This window comes from Mustela nivalis (assembly GCF_964662115.1).
Source record: "Mustela nivalis genome assembly, chromosome: 2".
In the NCBI taxonomy this organism is placed as follows: domain Eukaryota; kingdom Metazoa; phylum Chordata; class Mammalia; order Carnivora; family Mustelidae; genus Mustela; species Mustela nivalis.
In genome coordinates this window covers 84,376,725-84,394,230 of record NC_139021.1, presented here as the reverse complement: position 1 = coordinate 84,394,230, position 17,506 = coordinate 84,376,725, and the positions used below count along the sequence as shown (strand labels likewise).

The window sequence follows — 17,506 nt, the reverse complement described above, 5'->3', positions numbered from 1 at the left end:
ATAAAAATATATGTTTATAAAAAATAAAAAATTTTAAAAAAATAAATAAATAATAAAAAAATTTTTTAAAAATAAAATAAAAAAAAATAAAATAAAATTTTAAAGTTCTAAAAAAAATTTTTAAGTTCTTTAAATATTAGCAGAGGATTGCTGTAATGTGTATGTGTACATGGTCAGATGGATGGGTAGATGGACACAGATATGCAGAATTTCAGAATATTTACTTACCATTCATTACCTTACAACAATTCTCCCAATTTGGTTAGGAAAATAGATGATTTTTGTTATAGTTCGAGTAAGGAATAAGTAAATAGCAAAACCTTTTTGAAGCAAGAATCCTTTAATAATGATACTCATTTCCAGAGAACAATAAATACAGAAATTACAAGCGGTACATGTAACAGTAATCTTTTCCTTAGCAACAGAAAGCACCTACTTTTATACAACTTACAGGGCAAACACATTTAATGAAAATCAGCACTGGGAAAAGCGACACAACAGAAGAAAATTGCAAGTAAAAGGAAAAATTACTTGTTCTTGACACTAACTAGTGAGATTCATACTCAGGTACTCCATCCCAGGCGAAACCGGAAGGCTGGAGATTCTGAGGTTAGAGGGCATGTTCAGCTTCGGGCAGCAGCAGTCTGGGGCTGCTCAGATTGGAGCTGTTTACCAAGATATTCCCTAAAACAGTAGGAATAAAATAACAAAGTTGTTTAACAAAGCTTAAACAAAATTTAAACGAAGTTTCAAAATCAAAGCACAGTACACCATGTTATCTATACTTACTTTAACATCTAAAAATTAGTGAAATATCTCCAGAAAACTAAACTTTTCCAGATTTGAAAGGTACCTATACTGAATGAATTTGAAACACTCTCTTTACCATGCATAAGTCATTACACACACAAACAGGTGATTCTGCATGCAACTACAAGGCAGTGTCTACCTCCCTGTCTGGGTCAAGTTTTGTTTACTGCAGTCATACTTTTGCAATCGACGAAGTTCAAAATCAACTGAAGTAGGATTCCAAGTCAGTGGACTGATACATGAAAAACACATTTCCTGATACTAGTGAATGAATATTAAGTACCTAGACCTCGGAATGAAAATAAATCACTAAAAAATACCATCAAGATTGACAACACTTAACGAAACTTGTTACTGTGCACTTTCTCTGCACCAACATAGTCTAAAACCTTCACAAAGGTGGTCATACTGAATCCACAAACAATCCCAAGTGCAGAGAAGTATATTCTCATTGTACAGGTAAGGCAACTGAGGCTTAGAGCAGAGGTTTCCAAACTACTTAGGTCACATTCTCCTTTAGGAAATGAACGTCGGCCCAGAGAACGTGTATACTTAGCTCTAAATTACACACAGATTTCACTGTTAATTCCAGGGGGAAAAAAATAATCTCTTTCCTATTTTCCTGTGAATGCCTTGCCCAAACTTCTGTTCCTGAACAAAAGAAGAGATTTTGTGAATAACATTTTAAGAAGTCCCCACTATGAAAAGGAAAGAGCATAAGTTTTGGATAGAGACCTGGATTTACATTCTGGGTGCATGCCTTCCCATGGACATAACAGTTCCAGAGGCTGTGGGATGAGGGCACCTGCTGGGGACGAGTAGCAGGCACACGCAGGCGCACTGTCATCTTCTCTCCTCATTAGCTGACATTTAACCTCTCCTTGTCTAAGCACCTCCAGGAAATGACCTGTGGGCCGCCAGCATGGACCAGTAATGTGACCCTACCTTTCTCCACAGAGGTCCAGAGAAAGGGGATTGAGGTAGTCCAAGGATTTTACTATGCTGCTCTACCTCCACTATCATGGCCTTAGTCCAAAGCTATCAAAGATATGAAGCAAGACTGAGAAAAGGAAGACAAGTTTGAGATAGGAACCAGACGGAATTCTGTGGACTTGGCCAGTGAAGGTTTAGCGACCCCCCCCAGCTCACAAAGATAAACTAGGACTGAAAATACTTAGGTACTGACTGAAACCTCCTATAGCATGAACATGATTTATGTGGGGTTTTTTTAACCCTTATACTGACTTATTAATTTTGGGTGTCATATTAAAGCATATAATATATTTTTGTGTCACTTACAAGCTACACAAGCATAATCTAGACAATGGGTGTGGATCTTACTTTCAACCAACAGTAAGGAAGTAGTTCTGTCTAACTCACACAAGGGCAAAAAGGGAAACCACCTATAAAGTTTATTAGGAAAAAAGAAAGTTTATTGTCACTATAAATGTCACCACTCTGGAGAGGCCTGCAACTATGGAGTATGTGTGACTGCATAAGTTTGATGTGCTGGGCTATATTGCTGTTCTTGGGTCGGGAGGGAAGATGAGAGGGAGGGTATAACAACATTTACCACAAAATTTCCAGATCTTATACATATATTATATATGCATATATAATATATACATATATTTGTTTTTTCCTATGTATTTAAAAAATCAAGCCTGAAATTAGACATGCTTCATTGCAAGAGGGCCCTCAAATATTCCAATTTAAATGTTAGACTCTTTAGTGTAAAGGATGAGCAGAATATGCAACCCTAAAATATGCCACTTTGGTGTACTATTGTGAACTGTAGATACTTGAAAATAGCCAAGTGCAGGGAGAGGCTTTCTCTGAACTCCCCTTATCTACCTAAAGACAGGTCCTCCAAAAGGAACTCAGTTGTCCTAAGTCCCCTCCCTGGGAGTTTCATCAAACAGGGAGGACTGACTCTTATCACAAGAGAACAGTCTTAAAGTCCACATTACATCGAGAGAGACTTGACAGACCATGTCACAGTCTCGTATCTCCCACCTACTCTGCTACGGGCCCAGCCATCATTCCCAAAAACCACATACTCCTTATAAGAGGCCTACATACCCACTCTTTGTTCCCTATTAAGATGGAATTTAATCTTAAATTCTAAAGCTACAACTTTAAGTTACCCATTTTTTCCTGGGTATCTCCCATGTGTACATGAGGTATAACATGTTAATCAATAGCTTTTTTCACATTCATCTGTCATTTACTACAGGGTCTCAGCTAAGAAATCAAGAGTGTAGAAGGAAAATTAGTTTTCCTCCCTTCTTAGAAAACATTTAAAAAGTGTTCCTAAAGATACCATGCCACCCTTCAATTATAATAAGCTGTGCTACTTTCAATAAGGTCCAGTGCGAAGGACCATGTTCTAAATAGAAGTTTCCAAGACAAATCACAAGAGAATAGAACAACGCCTTCCAGAGCTCAGTGCTCTGAACTGCCAAGAGATGGAAAAGGGTCTGGCTGGCTCTGATCACACACAAAGGCTCCCATCTGCTCCACGCCTTAGAGAGACATGAAGGGTGGTTTGCTTCCCATACCAGGTTTAACTGACACTCAGGGATGAGAGTGAATACTTGGGAGGTGAAAGAGCTAACTGATTTCTTCAAAAAAAAAAAAAGACATTATTGAAATAAGGGTCAAAGAGGAATAACAGAACAAAACAAAGATGAGCCGTTCTGGCAGAGAATATAAAACGTGCCAAACCATGGCTTTTTGCTCACTGGTTTTCTGCTTCTTTGTTTTTCTTGGCCAGAGGTCTTTATTATGGATGACATGCTCTACTATCCTCTCATTTTTTTTTTTTCCTACATACAAAGTGGCCCTGAGACATCTACTTCTTTTTCACTACTTTAGTGCCTGGGATGCAGAAAACACAAGCCTTCCTTTATGTCTGTTCAATAGTTTATACAACTTAAAGATTCAAAGGACAAGAAAGAACACACATAAGGGGTTCAACTGTGAATGTGTACATCAAGAATCCCAGAGGAAACTTTGTGAGCCTAACTTGTAGGTCACAAAATGCTGAAAGTCTAATAGGAGAAGAAACCAAATGGGACCCATGGAGAGAAGAATCAAATCTCCTCAGGCTTTTCTGAAATTACTGTTTGTAATGGCTTATTGAGTTGTTAAAATACCAGAGAGAGCTGACCTGAGGCCCAACTGAAAAAGATATTAACTGTAGAAAAAGGATTTGGCCTATCCAAAGCTTTGGCAAACATCTACTCCTTTGAACTTAGCTTATAAAATGTTATAGTCTGTTTCCCTCATGTCAATTGGCAACATGCAGTCCATTAAAATATTCCCCCAAATCATCTAAGCCTGCCTGTGACCTCCCCATGACCCCCCAGCCATAGGGAAGTCTTGGCACGATGTGCCTGGGGCAGAGAACACAGGACAGTTGCCACATTCCACACATTATTACAGCAATCCTGGACACCTGTTTGTAGGTATGCCCACGCGTTATCCTCCTGTGTTTAAAGCATCCATGTGAGGTGAGTGTTATCTCCATTTATAGCAAATCAAATGGAGCCTCAGAAAACGTCCAATAACAAGCTCAAGGACAAACTGAGCAAATGGCCTGGACAGGGCTCAGATCCTATTCTCTAATACTGTGAAGCTTCCAGGCCCCCAGAAAGAGTCCCCAAAGGTGTGAAAAGCAGCCACTATTCCTAATTTTACACATTAGAGAATAATAAGAAGGTATGAATAATGTCTTCAGGTTAAGGTAACATTACTGTCAGGCAAAAGGTAAAATAACTATGGATTTTACTTCCAGGGATTATAATGGATCCATAACAAAGGACTCAAGAAGAGTTATTTTAAGTGAATTATCTATGTATTGAGTTGGTCTTTCTCTCTGTACCTGAAAATCAATACAAAAATAAAATTCAACTTATAATTTGTTCAGATAGTACCCAATTTGTACCAGCAATCCACAGGAGTTTGACATTAAATGCTTATTTCTACTAAGAAGCAAAATTTGAGAAGTATATTTTCTCCTCTTTAACTTCATCCATAATTTATATCATTTGGGATTCTAAATCTTTGAAACTGAAAAAAGAAAGGGTCTGAAGACCTACTCCCCTTTTTAAAAATCCACGTACAAAATTTCTCACAAAAGAAACCATGCTGCATGTTGGGAAAGCACTGATTAAGAAATATCTTTTTAAGGGGCACCTCGGTGGCTCAGTCGGTTAAGCATCTGACTCTTCATTTTGACTCAGGTCATAATCTCAGGGTTGTGGGTTTGAGCCCTGAGTGCTCAAGGTTCAATGCCCAGCAGGGACTCTGCTTGAGACTCTCTCTCTCTCTGCCCCTCCTCCCACGGGTGCCCATGCACGCACACATGCTCTCTTTAAAATAAACAAATCTTTACCCACCCACCCCCCCAAAAAAGAGGGCGCTTGTGTAGCTCAGTCAGTTAAGTGTCCAACTCTTAATTTTGGCTCAGGTCATGATCTCAGAGTTCTGAGACCGCGCCAGTGTGGCGCTCCATGCTCAGAAGGGTGCCTGCTTCAGGCTCTCTTTCCCTCTCCCTCTGTATCTACCCCTGCTCACGCTTGCTCACATGCGCTCGCTCTCTCTCTCTCTCTCAAATAAATAAATAAAATCTTTAAATTTAAAAAAAAAAAACTATTTTATTCTCTTGTCAATGGCCATGAAAAATCTATACTTTGGCACTGACCATAATACCGAAAAATCACTTTCCAATTCCTGAGAAAGCTTACACAGGGCTTGAAAGAGGTAGTCTGAAGATTAGCTACCTAGGTTCCAAGCTGTTAGTAGCTAACAGATCAAGAAGTGTTTACCTGGTATATTTTTAACTCTTAGACGAGAAAGGCCTTCACCATATTACAATCTTCACTATACTTAGGGTGGTGTAAGTAGTTGAACATTTTTATTCTTTCTTTAAAATTATAGTTGAAAAAAAAAAACCGTAGTTGAAGGAACTATGATATCATCCAATATGCTTCACCTATATATAATTTAAACTCACAGTGACTTCACCCATACAATTTAGCGCCTGGAAAAGAGAGAATTTTCTCCTGACAAACATATTAATCTGTGAAAACTACAATCTCCCTTATTTTTCTTTTTCCCTTGGTTGCCAAAAAGTTCAGTAGAAATTCCATGGTTACTATCATTTTTATATTATTTTCTTTAGTCTCCATTTGATATGTAAGCTTTCATAACTAAAATTATGAAGGACATACAATTCTATATCCCACATCCTTCTGTGAGTTTATTACAATAATTATTAAAACTACAACTGAGGTAGAGGAGTTCCCTGTGAACGATAATCCTTCTGCTGTGTGGCTGCTACAGAACATCACTCAACAGAAATAACTATCCAGCCCCAACTGTGAACTGTGAAAAGGAGAGGCCCAAAGATGGCGGAGGAGGAGGGGAATCCTATCTCAACCAGTGCCGAGTTGAGCTGAATATCTACCAGACCATTCCAAACACCTATGAAATCAGCCTGTGATGTAAGAAGATATATCTGGATCCCTACAAACAAGAGTATCTCCAAGGCTGGTCTGGAGATATGAAATAGGGAGCCAAGATTCTGCAGGCAGATATCAGAAGATAAACAGAAGGAGCAGGGAGCCTCCAGGATCCCTGAACCGCTGGAGCACAAAAGCCTCCTGTGCTGGGGACCAGGCACAGACTGGCAGACTGGTCGCAGCAGGGAAAGGACTTTAGGTCAGCTCCCCAGCCTTCTAGTCTGAAACCTGGAGATTATGAACTGAGGGGCGGCTGGTGGTTTTAGAAGCACAAAGGGCAGAGATGTGCCTGGACCTGGAAGCAAGGCTGGTAATGCTACTGTGGGGCGCACAACCCAGTATCCTGCCATTTTTAGCAGCATAGACAAATGGAGAGGGTATGGCCTGGAGAGCTCACTGAAGAACAGACTATGATCTCTCTGTTCTGAAGAGGTTTAGATACAGTCACTTCTGCTCTGACTCTCAAAAGAGATGTGGAAAGCCACTAGGGAAAGCTGCCAGAGAACAGAAGTCCCAGGAAAACTGTTTTCACTGACCCCATTGCCCCCCCACAGAGAAGTCAGGGCAACTCTGCCCAAACAGAGTTGCCTGAGTAACAGTGCTGCAGACCCCTCCCCCAGAAGACAGGGTGGAAGTACAAGAGGCCAACAACCCTAAAGTCCCTATAAAACAGGTGCATCTTGCTTCTGTTGTGGTCAATAATCTGGAATCTATACATTCCCTCAACCACCTCAACAGAATAACTAAGAGGAGAAACCCCTAATGTAGGAAAAACTCAGACTGCGACCTCTGCCACAGAACTAACTGTGGATATAAGAAAGATGTCGGAAGCAAACTTCAGCGTTCTGAAGACAATAGCTAAGATGGAGAAAACTATTAATGGCAACATAGATTTTCTAAGGGCAGAAATGAAAGCTGATCTGGCAGAACTTAAAAATGCTATCCATGAGATCCACTCTAACCTCGAGACTCTTAACAGCCTGGGTAAACAAGGCAGAAGAACAAATTAGTGATCTAGAAGACAAACTGACAGAAAAGAAGGAACAGGAGGAGGCCTGGAACAAACAGCTTAAAATTCATGGAAACAGAATTAGAGAAATAAATGGTGCCATGAAACCTTCCAATGTCAGAATTCCTGGGATCCCTGAAAGGATAGAAAGGGGGGTGATCATTAGATATATTTGACCAAATCATAGCTGAGAATGTCCCTAATCTGGGGACTGAAACAAGTATCCGTGTCCTAGAGGCAGAGAGGATGCCTCCCAAGATCAAGGAGAACAGACCAATACCCTGGCACGTAATAGTAAAACTTAGAAATCTTAGAACCAAGGAAACCATCTTAAGGGTAGTTAGGGGGCAGAGATTCCTTAGATACAGAGGGAGGAACATCAGAATAACATCAGACCTGTCCACGGAAACCTGGCAAGCCAGAAGAGGCTGGCTGGCAACACATATTCAGGTTACTAAATAAGAAGAACATGCAACCAAGACTTCTTTATATGGCAAGGCTGTCACTCAGAATGGATGGAGAGAGCTTCCAGGACTGGCAGAAACTTGAAGAACAGGTAAACACTAAGCCAACACTACAAGAAATACCAAGGGAGGTTCTATAAAAGGAGAAAAACCCCAAGAGTAATACAGAACAGAAATATACAAGGACAGTCTACAGAAACAAGGACCTCACAGGAAACATGGTAACAATAAAATAGTATCTCTCAATAATCATTGTCAACATGAATGGCCTAAATGCTCCCATAAAGTGGTACAGGGCTGCAGATCGGTTAAAAAGACAGGACCCACCGATATGCTATCTACAAGAGACTCATTTTGAACTTAAAGATAGATCCAGACTGAAAGTGAAGGGATGGAGAACTATCTTTCATGCCAAGGGACCACAAAAGAAAGTTGGGGTAGCAATTCTCCTAACAGACAAATTAGATTTTAAGTTGAAGACTGTAGTTAGATACACAGAAGGACACTATATCATTCTTAAAGGATCTATCCAACAAGAAGATCTAATAATTGTAAATATCTGTGTCCCCAACATGGGAGCAGCCAACTACATAAGCCAACTGTTTACCAAAATAAAGAAACATATTGGTAAGAATTCATTAACTATAGGGGATCTTAACACTCTACTCTCAGCAAGAGACAGATAATCTAAGCAGAAAATCAACAAAGAAACAACAGCTTTGAATGACACACGGGACCAGATGGACCACACAGATATACACAGAACATTCCACCCTAAAACAACAGAACACTCATTCTTTTCAAGCGTACACGGAACTTTCTCTAGAATAGACCACACTGGGTCACAAATCAGGTCTCAACTGATACCAAAAGATGGAGATCATTCTCTGCATATTCTCAGACCAAAATGCTTCAAAACCGTAATTCAATCACAAGATAAAGTTCGGAAGAAATTCAACCACTTGGAAGCTAAAGACCATCCTGCTCAAGAATGTCTGGATCAACTAGGAAACCAAAGAAGAATTTACACAATTCATGGAAACCAAAGAGGACAAAAACACATCGGTCTGAAACCTATGGGATACAGCAAAGGCAGTCCTAAGGGGGAAATAGATAGCCATCCAAGTGTCACTCAAAAAAATAGAAAAATCCTGAATACACAAACTATCTTTACACCTTAAAGAACTGGAGAACCAACAACAAATTAAGCCTAATCTATGCACAAGAAGGGAAATAATTAAGATTAGACCAGAGATCAATGAATTAAAAACCAGAAATCTAAAAGAACCATCTATGAAACTAGAAGCTGGTTCTTTGAATGAATTAATAAGATCAAAAAACCACTGGCCAAATTTACCCAAAAGAAAAGAGAACAGACCAAGATTAATAAAATTATGAATGAAGCAGGGTAGAGCACGACTAACACCAAGGAAATAGAAATCATCATCAGAAATTAGAAGCAACAGCTATATGCCAATAAGTTAAGCAACCTAGAAGAAATGGATGCATTCCTGGAAATCTATAAACTTCCAAAACTGAATCAGGAAGAAACTGACAACCTGAATAGACCAGTAACTAGAACAAGATTGAAGCAGTAATCAAAAACCTCCTAAAAAACAAGAGCCCAGAACCTGATGGATTCCCTGGGGAATTCTACCAAACATTCAAAGAAGAAATAATACCTATTCTCCTGAAGCTGTTTCAAAAAACAGAAACAGAAGGAAAACTTCTAGACTCTTTCTATGAGGCCAGTATTACCCTGATCCCCAAACCAGGCAGAGACCCCATCAAAAAGGAGAATTTCAGACCAATATCCCTAATGAATATGGATGCCAAGATTCTCAACAAGATACTAACTAATAGGAGGACCCAAAAGTACATTAAAAAGATTATCCACCATGACCAGGTGGGATTTATCCGTGGGATGCAGTGGTAGTTCAACATTTACAAATCAATCAATGGGATAGAAAAAATTAACAAGAGAAGAGAGAAGAACCACATGGTCCTCTCCATGCCGAAAAGCCTTTCACAAAATACAACATCCTTTCCTGATTAAAACTCTTCATCGTATAAGGATAGAGGGAATATTCCTCAATTACATAAAATCCATCTATGAAAAACCCATAGCGAATATCATTCTCAATGGGGAAAGCTGAGAACCTTAAGATCAGGAACACAAGAAGGATGCCTATTCTCGCCTATTGTTCAACATAGTACTAGAAGTCCTAGCAATAGCAATCAGACAACAAAAAGAAATAAAACTTATTCAAATTGGCAAAGAAGAAGTCAAACTCTCTCTTTTCACAGATGGAAAACCCAAATGACTCCACACCCCCAAATTACTAGAACTCATACAACAATTCAGTAATGTAGCAGGATACAAAAATCAGCTGCTTTCTTATACACTAACAATGAAACTGTAGAAAGAAAAACTAGAGACTTGATTCCATTTATAATAGCACCAAAAACCATAAGATAACTGGGAATAAACCTCACCAAAGAGGTAAAGGATCCATACTCTAGGAACTACCGAACACTCATGAAAGAAATCGAAGAAGACACAAAAAGGTGGAAAAATATCTCGTGCTCATGGATTAGAAGAGTAAACACTGTTAAAATGTCTACGCTGCCCAGAGCAATCTATATTTTCAACACCAATCAAAATACCATCCCAATCAAAATACCAATGGCAGGGCGCCTGGGTAGCTCAGTTGGTTAAGCAACTGCCTTCAGCTCCTTCAGTCCTGGGATCGAGTCCCCCATCAGGCTTCCTCTGCTCTGTGGGGAACCTGCTTCTCTCTCTCCCTCTCCCTCTGCCTGCCACTCTCTCTGCTTGTGCATATTCTCCCCGCCCCTCTGTAAAATAAATAAAATGTTTAAAGGAAAAATACCAGCGGCATTTTTCAAAGTGCTGGAACAAACAATCCTAAAATTTGTATGGAACCAGAAAAGACCCCAAATCACCAAGGAAATGTTGAAAATGAAAAACAAAGCTGTGGGCATCATGTTGCCTGATTTCAAGCTATATTATAAAGCTGTGATCAGTAGGACAGCATGGTACTGGCACAAAAACTGATACACAGACCAATGGAACAGAATATAGAGCCCAGATATGGACCCTCAACTCTATGGCCAACTAATCTTTGACAAAGCAGGAAAAAATGCCCAATGGAAAAATAACCGTCTCCTCAATAAATGGTGCTGGGAAAATTGGGACAGCTCAATACAGAATAAAACTGGACCATTCTCTTACACCATATACAAAGATAAATTCTAAATGATTGAAAAACTTCAATGTGAGACAGGAATCCATCAAAACCCTAGGGGATGACATAGGCAGTACCTCTTCGACATCGGCCACAGCAACTTCTTTCAAGACATGTCTCCAAAGGCAAGGGAAACAAAAGTGAAAATGAACTTTTGGAACTTCATCAAGATAAATTCTTCTGCACAGCAAAAGAAACAGTCAACAAAACAAAGAAGGAACCCATGGAATGGGAGAAGATATTTGCAAATGACAATATGGATAAAGGGCTGATATCCAAGATCTATAAAGAATTTCTCAAACTCAACACCCAAAAAATAAGTAATAAGTCAAAACATGGGCAGAAGGCATGAATAGCCACTTCTCCAAAGAAAACATACAAATGGCTGACAGATGCATAAAAAAATGTTCATCATCATTAGCTATTAGGGAAATTCAAATAAAAACCACATTGAGAGACCACCTTACACCAGTTAGAATGGCAAGACTTGACAAGGCAAGAAACAACAAATGTTGGATAAGTTGTAGAGAAAAGGGAACCCTCACACTGTTGGTGGGAATGCAAGTTGGTGCAGCCACTTTGGAAAACAGTGTGGAGGTTCCTCAAAAAATTAAAAATAGAGCTACCCTATGACCAAGTAATTGTATTACTGGGTATTTACCCCAAGGATACAGATGTAGTGAAACAAAGGGCCATATGCACTATGTCCACAATACTCAAACTGTGGAAAGAGCCAAGATGCCCTTCAATAGTCATCTGTGTTCAAAAAGTTATGTTCACAATAGCTGAACTGTGGAAAGAGCCAAGATGCCCTTCAACATATAAATGGATAAAGAAGATGTGGTCTTCTCTGGAATACAATGGAATATTACTCAGCCATCAAAAAGGATGACTGCCCAACTTTTGCATCAGCATGGATGGGACTGGAGGGGATTATGCTAAGTGAAACAAGTCAAGCAGAGAAAGTAATCTATCATATGGTTTCATTTATTTATGGAACATAAGGAATAGCATGGAGGACATTAGGAGAAAGAAGGGATAAATGAAGGGGGAAAATCAGAGGGGGAGGCGAACCATGAGAGACTACGGACTCCAGGGGGAAAACTGAAGCTTTTAGAGAGGATGAGGTTAGGGGAACATGTTAGCCCAGTGATCGGTATTAAGTAGAACACAGATTGCATGCAGCACTGGGTGTTACATGCAAATAATGAATCATGGGACACTACATCAAAAACTAATGATGTACTGTATGGTGACTAACATAATAAAAAAGATACTAAAACAAAAAAATAGAAAAATAAAACTACAACTGAGCCATAATTGTATTCCTCTTAACCTTTACGTATCTCGTCAGAAAACAAATGGGTATAATATAAATCAAAAATGAAATATCTTTCTCTGGATGTATAAAAACAAATTTTTTTTAAATATTAACTTTATACTGGATTATAACACAGATTTCTATTAGGTGAAGAGTAAACAATATTTAAATATTTTATACAGGCCTGCGTTTTTTAATGCTAGTTCACTATAGTTATAAGTTGAGTTATTCCTCAGGCTTCTAGCATGATTTTCCGTATCATACACAAAGCAAATTTTGTTTTTAGAAATCAGTTTTCTTATGTAACTACCGAACTATGTAAAAAATCACAGTGCTCTCTCCCATCAGCATCTGATTTACATAGTTAGAGACACAGTTAAATTCCAAATGTAAGGACATAGAGTCAAACTGTTTCCACAATACTTTAAATATTTCAACCTAGGCATAGTGACCACCATGATGTGTACCATTTCCTAGTGCCTGCTATTTACTTAGCACTGCACTAACAGCTCGATCTACATTTTCTTTTTTACTCTCCACCATAATATTCATAAAAGCTATGTTTGAGCCCCATTTTTATAAATAAGTAACAGGAATAAGGAACAGGAATTGAGCAATGAAAATGACACGCTGTAATGTTAGGGTAACTAGTTAATGGCCAGAGAGTATTTGTATCCATGTCTGATTTAAAAACTCAAAGTCTTAATCACTATATAGTACCACCTCATGGTACACTATTCTACCTCACACTGACTGAGGCCGTATTATTGTGTAGATGTGAGAGTAAAGAGCTTAAGAACATCACAATGTGAGTCCTCAAATTTATTTCTCAAATATATTTTCCTAACCACCAGCCATTTTATTTCCTAACAGCATCTAAATTCAAAGATTAATAGATTGGCAGTATCTCTAAAGAGGTCAGTGATTCTAAAAGTAGGATCTGTTTATGTGAATTCTGGTCCTAAGAAACAAAGATGTATATTTTAAAATCAATTGCATTAGAGTCTATTACAAAAGCAATTTAGGCAAAGTTTGCAATAACAAAGTTATTTTTCACACAGGAATTCCAACAATCATTTTAAACTAGCTACTTAATCTAAAACATCCAGCCATAAAATCTATAAAATCTAAATATCCAGAGTTTCTTTAGCTCCAGCTTATTTTCAAGACTAGTCCCTCTTTACCTATTACCACCAGCTTTATCATTACATCAGCAGTGTCTTTCATACTTTATCATTTTTCCAACATATGGAGACGATATGCAATGCACTGAGCCACTCAAAGTATCAGAGTTGGCAGCAGACACTTCTTTTCCTTTTAACGATTTTAAGACTGGTTTTAATAGAGCAGTTTTAGGTTTGCAACAAAACTGAAAGGATGGGACAGAGATTTCCCATATACACCCAGCCCCAGCGCATGCACAGCCTCCCCTATTATCACATCCCATACCACACTGGTACATTTTTTTACCAAGGATGAACCTGCATTAACACACTATAACCATCCAAAGTGCATAGTTAACCACAGGGTTCATTCTTGATGCTGTCCATATTATGCCCTTGGGTGATTGTATAATGACATATATCATCATCATACCAAACAGTATTTTTAGTGCCCTCAAAACCCTCTCTATTCCAGCTATTCATCCCTTCCTCCTTCCCCACACAACTCATCTTTCTATAGTCTGCAGTTTTGCCTTTTTAGATGTCACATGGTTGATTTATACAGCATGTAGACTTTTCACTTTGGCTCCTTCCACTTAGTATGTGTTTCAGGTTCCCTCACACCTTTTCATGGCTTGACAGCTCATTTCTCTTTCATGCTAAGTAATATTCCATTACCCTGATGGACCCAAGTTTGTTTATGCACTCACCTACTAAAGGACAGCTGGGTAGCATCCAAATTTTGGCAATTATGAATAAAGTGCCTATAAATGTACCTGTGCAATTTTTTGTGTGGATGTAAGTTTTCAACCCCATTTGGGTAAATGCCAAGGTGCATAATTGCTGGATCATAAGAATATATTTAGTTTGATAAGAAACCACCAAATAGTCTTCCAAAGTGGCTGTACTATTTTGCATTCCTACCAGCAGTAACTGAGACTTCCTGTTACTGCATACCCTGGCCAGTATTTGCTTTTTGTCAGTGTTCCAGATTTTGGCTAATCTAACAGGTATATAGTGGTATCTCATTTTTGTTTTAATTTGCATTTCCCTGATGACATATGACGTGCATCCTTTCATATATTTATTTATCAACAGTGTATCTTCTTTGGTGAGGTGTCTGTTAAGGTCTTGGGCTCATTTCTTACTGAGGCTGTTTTCTTATTGTTGAGTTTTAAGGGCTCTTTGTATACTGCAGATAATAGTCCTTTATCAAACGTGTCTTTTGCAAATAAATATTTTCTCCCAGTATGTAGCCTGTCTTCTAATTCTCTTGACATTATTTTTCATCGATGTTTTTAATTTCCATGAAACCAACTTTTCAATTATTTCCTTCACAAATCATGCATGCCTTTACCATTGTATCTAAAAATGCATCACTATACCCAAAGTCATCTAGGCTTTCTCCCATATCATGTTCAAGGAGTTTTACAGTTGCACATCCTGCAGTTAGGTTTATGATCCATTTTAATTAATGGAGTTAGTTTTTGTGAAGGGTGTAAGGTCTATGCCAGATTCATTTTTGCATGTGGACATCCAGTTGCTCCAGTACTGAGACTATCTTTGCTGTACTGTATTGCTTTGCTTCTTTGTCAAAGGCCAGTTACCTATATTGGTAGGGGTCTATTTCTAGGTTCTCTATTCTACTCCACTGCCCTATTTGTCTGTTCTTTCATCAGTACCACACTGTCTTGTGTACTGTAGGTTTATATGAAGTCTTGAAGTCAGGTAATGTCAATCCTCTTAACTTTATCCTTCCCCTTTAATACTGTGTTGGCTATTTGGGTGTTTTGTTCTGCATATAAATTTTGGTATCAGTCGGCTGAAATTCACAAAATAACTTTCTGGGATCTTAACTGAAGTTGTACTGACTCTATGGATCAAGCTGAGAAGAACTAACACCTTAATACTGAATCTTCCTATTCATGAACACAGGGTCTCTCTCCATTTACTTAGTTCTTTGATTTCATTCATAGAGTTTAGTTTTCTTCATGATATAGCTTATATATATTTTTTGTTAGATATATATACTTCGTTTGGGGGAGGAAATGGCTTTTTAATTTCAAATTCCACTTTTTCATGGCATGTATATAGGAAAGTGATTTACTTCTGTATATTAACCTTGTACCCTGCAATCTTATTGTAATCATCTATTAGTTACAGGAAAGTTTTTCTGTCAAATCTTTAAGATTTCCTACATAGACAATACTGCCATCTGCAAACGAAGTTTTATGTCTCCCTTCCCAATCTGTATACCTTTCTTCCCAATATTAGTTTCCGGAAAGTTTTTCTGTCAAATCTTTAGGATTTCCTACATAGACAAATGTCATCTGCAAACAAAGTTTTATGTCTCCCTTCCCAATCTGTATACCTTTCCTTTCCTTTTCTTGCCTTATTGCATTAAGCAAGAATTTCAAGTCTGATGTCAAAAACGGAGCCACACATGAGAGGGGATATCTTTCTTTGTACTTGATTGTTGTGGTAAAGCTTCCAGTTTCTCAATATTAAGTAAGATGTTACCTATAGGGTATTTTTTTTAAGATTTTTTATTTTCTTATTTGGCAGAGAGAGATAATAAGTAGGCAGAGGGGCAGGCAGAGAGACAGAGAGGAGGAAGCAGGCTCCTTGCCGAGCAGAGAGCCCAATGCGGGACTCGATCCCAGGACCCCAAGATCATGACCCGAGCCGAAAGCAGAGGCTTAAGCCACTGAGCCACCCAGGCCCCTCAACTATAGGGTATTTTTTTAAGATTTTATTTATTCCTTTGAGAGAGAGAGAGAAAGAGCAGGAGCAGGGAGAGAGGCAGAGGGTGAAGCAGATTCCCTGCTGAGCTGGGAACCTGATGTAGGGCTCTATTCTGGGACCTAGAGACTATGATCTGAGCCAAAGGCAGAGGCTTAACCATCTGAGTCACTCAGGCACCCCTACAGGATTTTTAAATAGATATTCTTTATTAAGTTGAGAAAATGTCTCTATTCCTAGTCTACTGAGAGTTTTTATCATGAATGCGTGGTGGATTTTGTGAATGCTTTTTCTGCATCTATTGATAAGATAATGTGATTTTTCTTCTTTAGTTTGATGTGATGGATTATAGTAATTGATTTTTTGTTTTATTGTGTTATGTTAGTCACCATACATCATTGGTTTTTGATGTAGTGTTCCATGATTCATTGTTTGTGTATAACACCCAGTGCTCCAAGCAATCCGTGCCCTTCTTATTAGGGAGGCTCACCCAACCCTTCCCCCACTTCTAAATCCCTCCATTTTAGAAGGTTCATCTCCCACTCCAATTTCTTCCCCTTCATTTTTCCCTTCTTCTAATGTCTTCCATGTTCTTCCTTATATTCCATAAATAACTAAAATCATATGGTAACTGACTTTCTCTGTTTGACTTATTTCACTTAGCATAGTCTCCTCCAGTCCTATCCATGTTGATGCAGAAGTTGGGTATTCATTCTTTCTAATGATTGAGTAATATTCCATTGTATATATGGACAACATCTTCTTTATCCATTCATCTGTTGAAGGGCATCTTGGCTCTTTCCACAATTTGGCTACTGAGAACACTGCTGCTATGAACACTGGGGTACATATGGCCCTTTACACTCTATCTGTATCCTTGGGGTAAATACTCAGTAATGCAATTGCTGGGTGATAGGGTAGCTCTATTTCTCATTTTTTTGAGGAACCTCCTGCAACTGCCCCTCAGAACAATGTATTACTTCAACTATAACCCCTGGAGGATTTTACTAGTTACCAAGCACATTTAGATATGGCCTTAAGAAAAACACATGCTGGCAACAGGTCTTTGGGGGAAAAGACGATATATGGCCATGAAGCTGAGCAGCTGGGGATGCCCAGCCTGCTCAGGGCGGAAGGAAATACCGCCTACTTCCCTTTTCCGTTGTCTCTCCTTTCTCTTCCCAGAAGTGCCCATTGTTAGTT

At 38.7% G+C, this 17,506-nt stretch overlaps 1 protein-coding gene across 3 annotated transcripts in view; it reads right to left on the bottom strand.

Moving 5' to 3' along the window:
* Window positions 1-321: 321 nt before the first annotated feature.
* The window catches only part of ATP6V1H (ATPase H+ transporting V1 subunit H), a 141,890-nt gene continuing 124,705 nt past the window's right edge, over window positions 322-17,506 (bottom strand). For all 3 annotated transcript variants that reach the window (XM_082719248.1, XM_082719249.1, XM_082719247.1), the window contains one exon: window positions 322-684. In XM_082719248.1, the coding sequence (XP_082575374.1) occupies window positions 624-684 (61 nt within the window). In that variant the 3' untranslated portion in view covers window positions 322-623. The remainder of the gene's footprint in view (window positions 685-17,506) is intronic.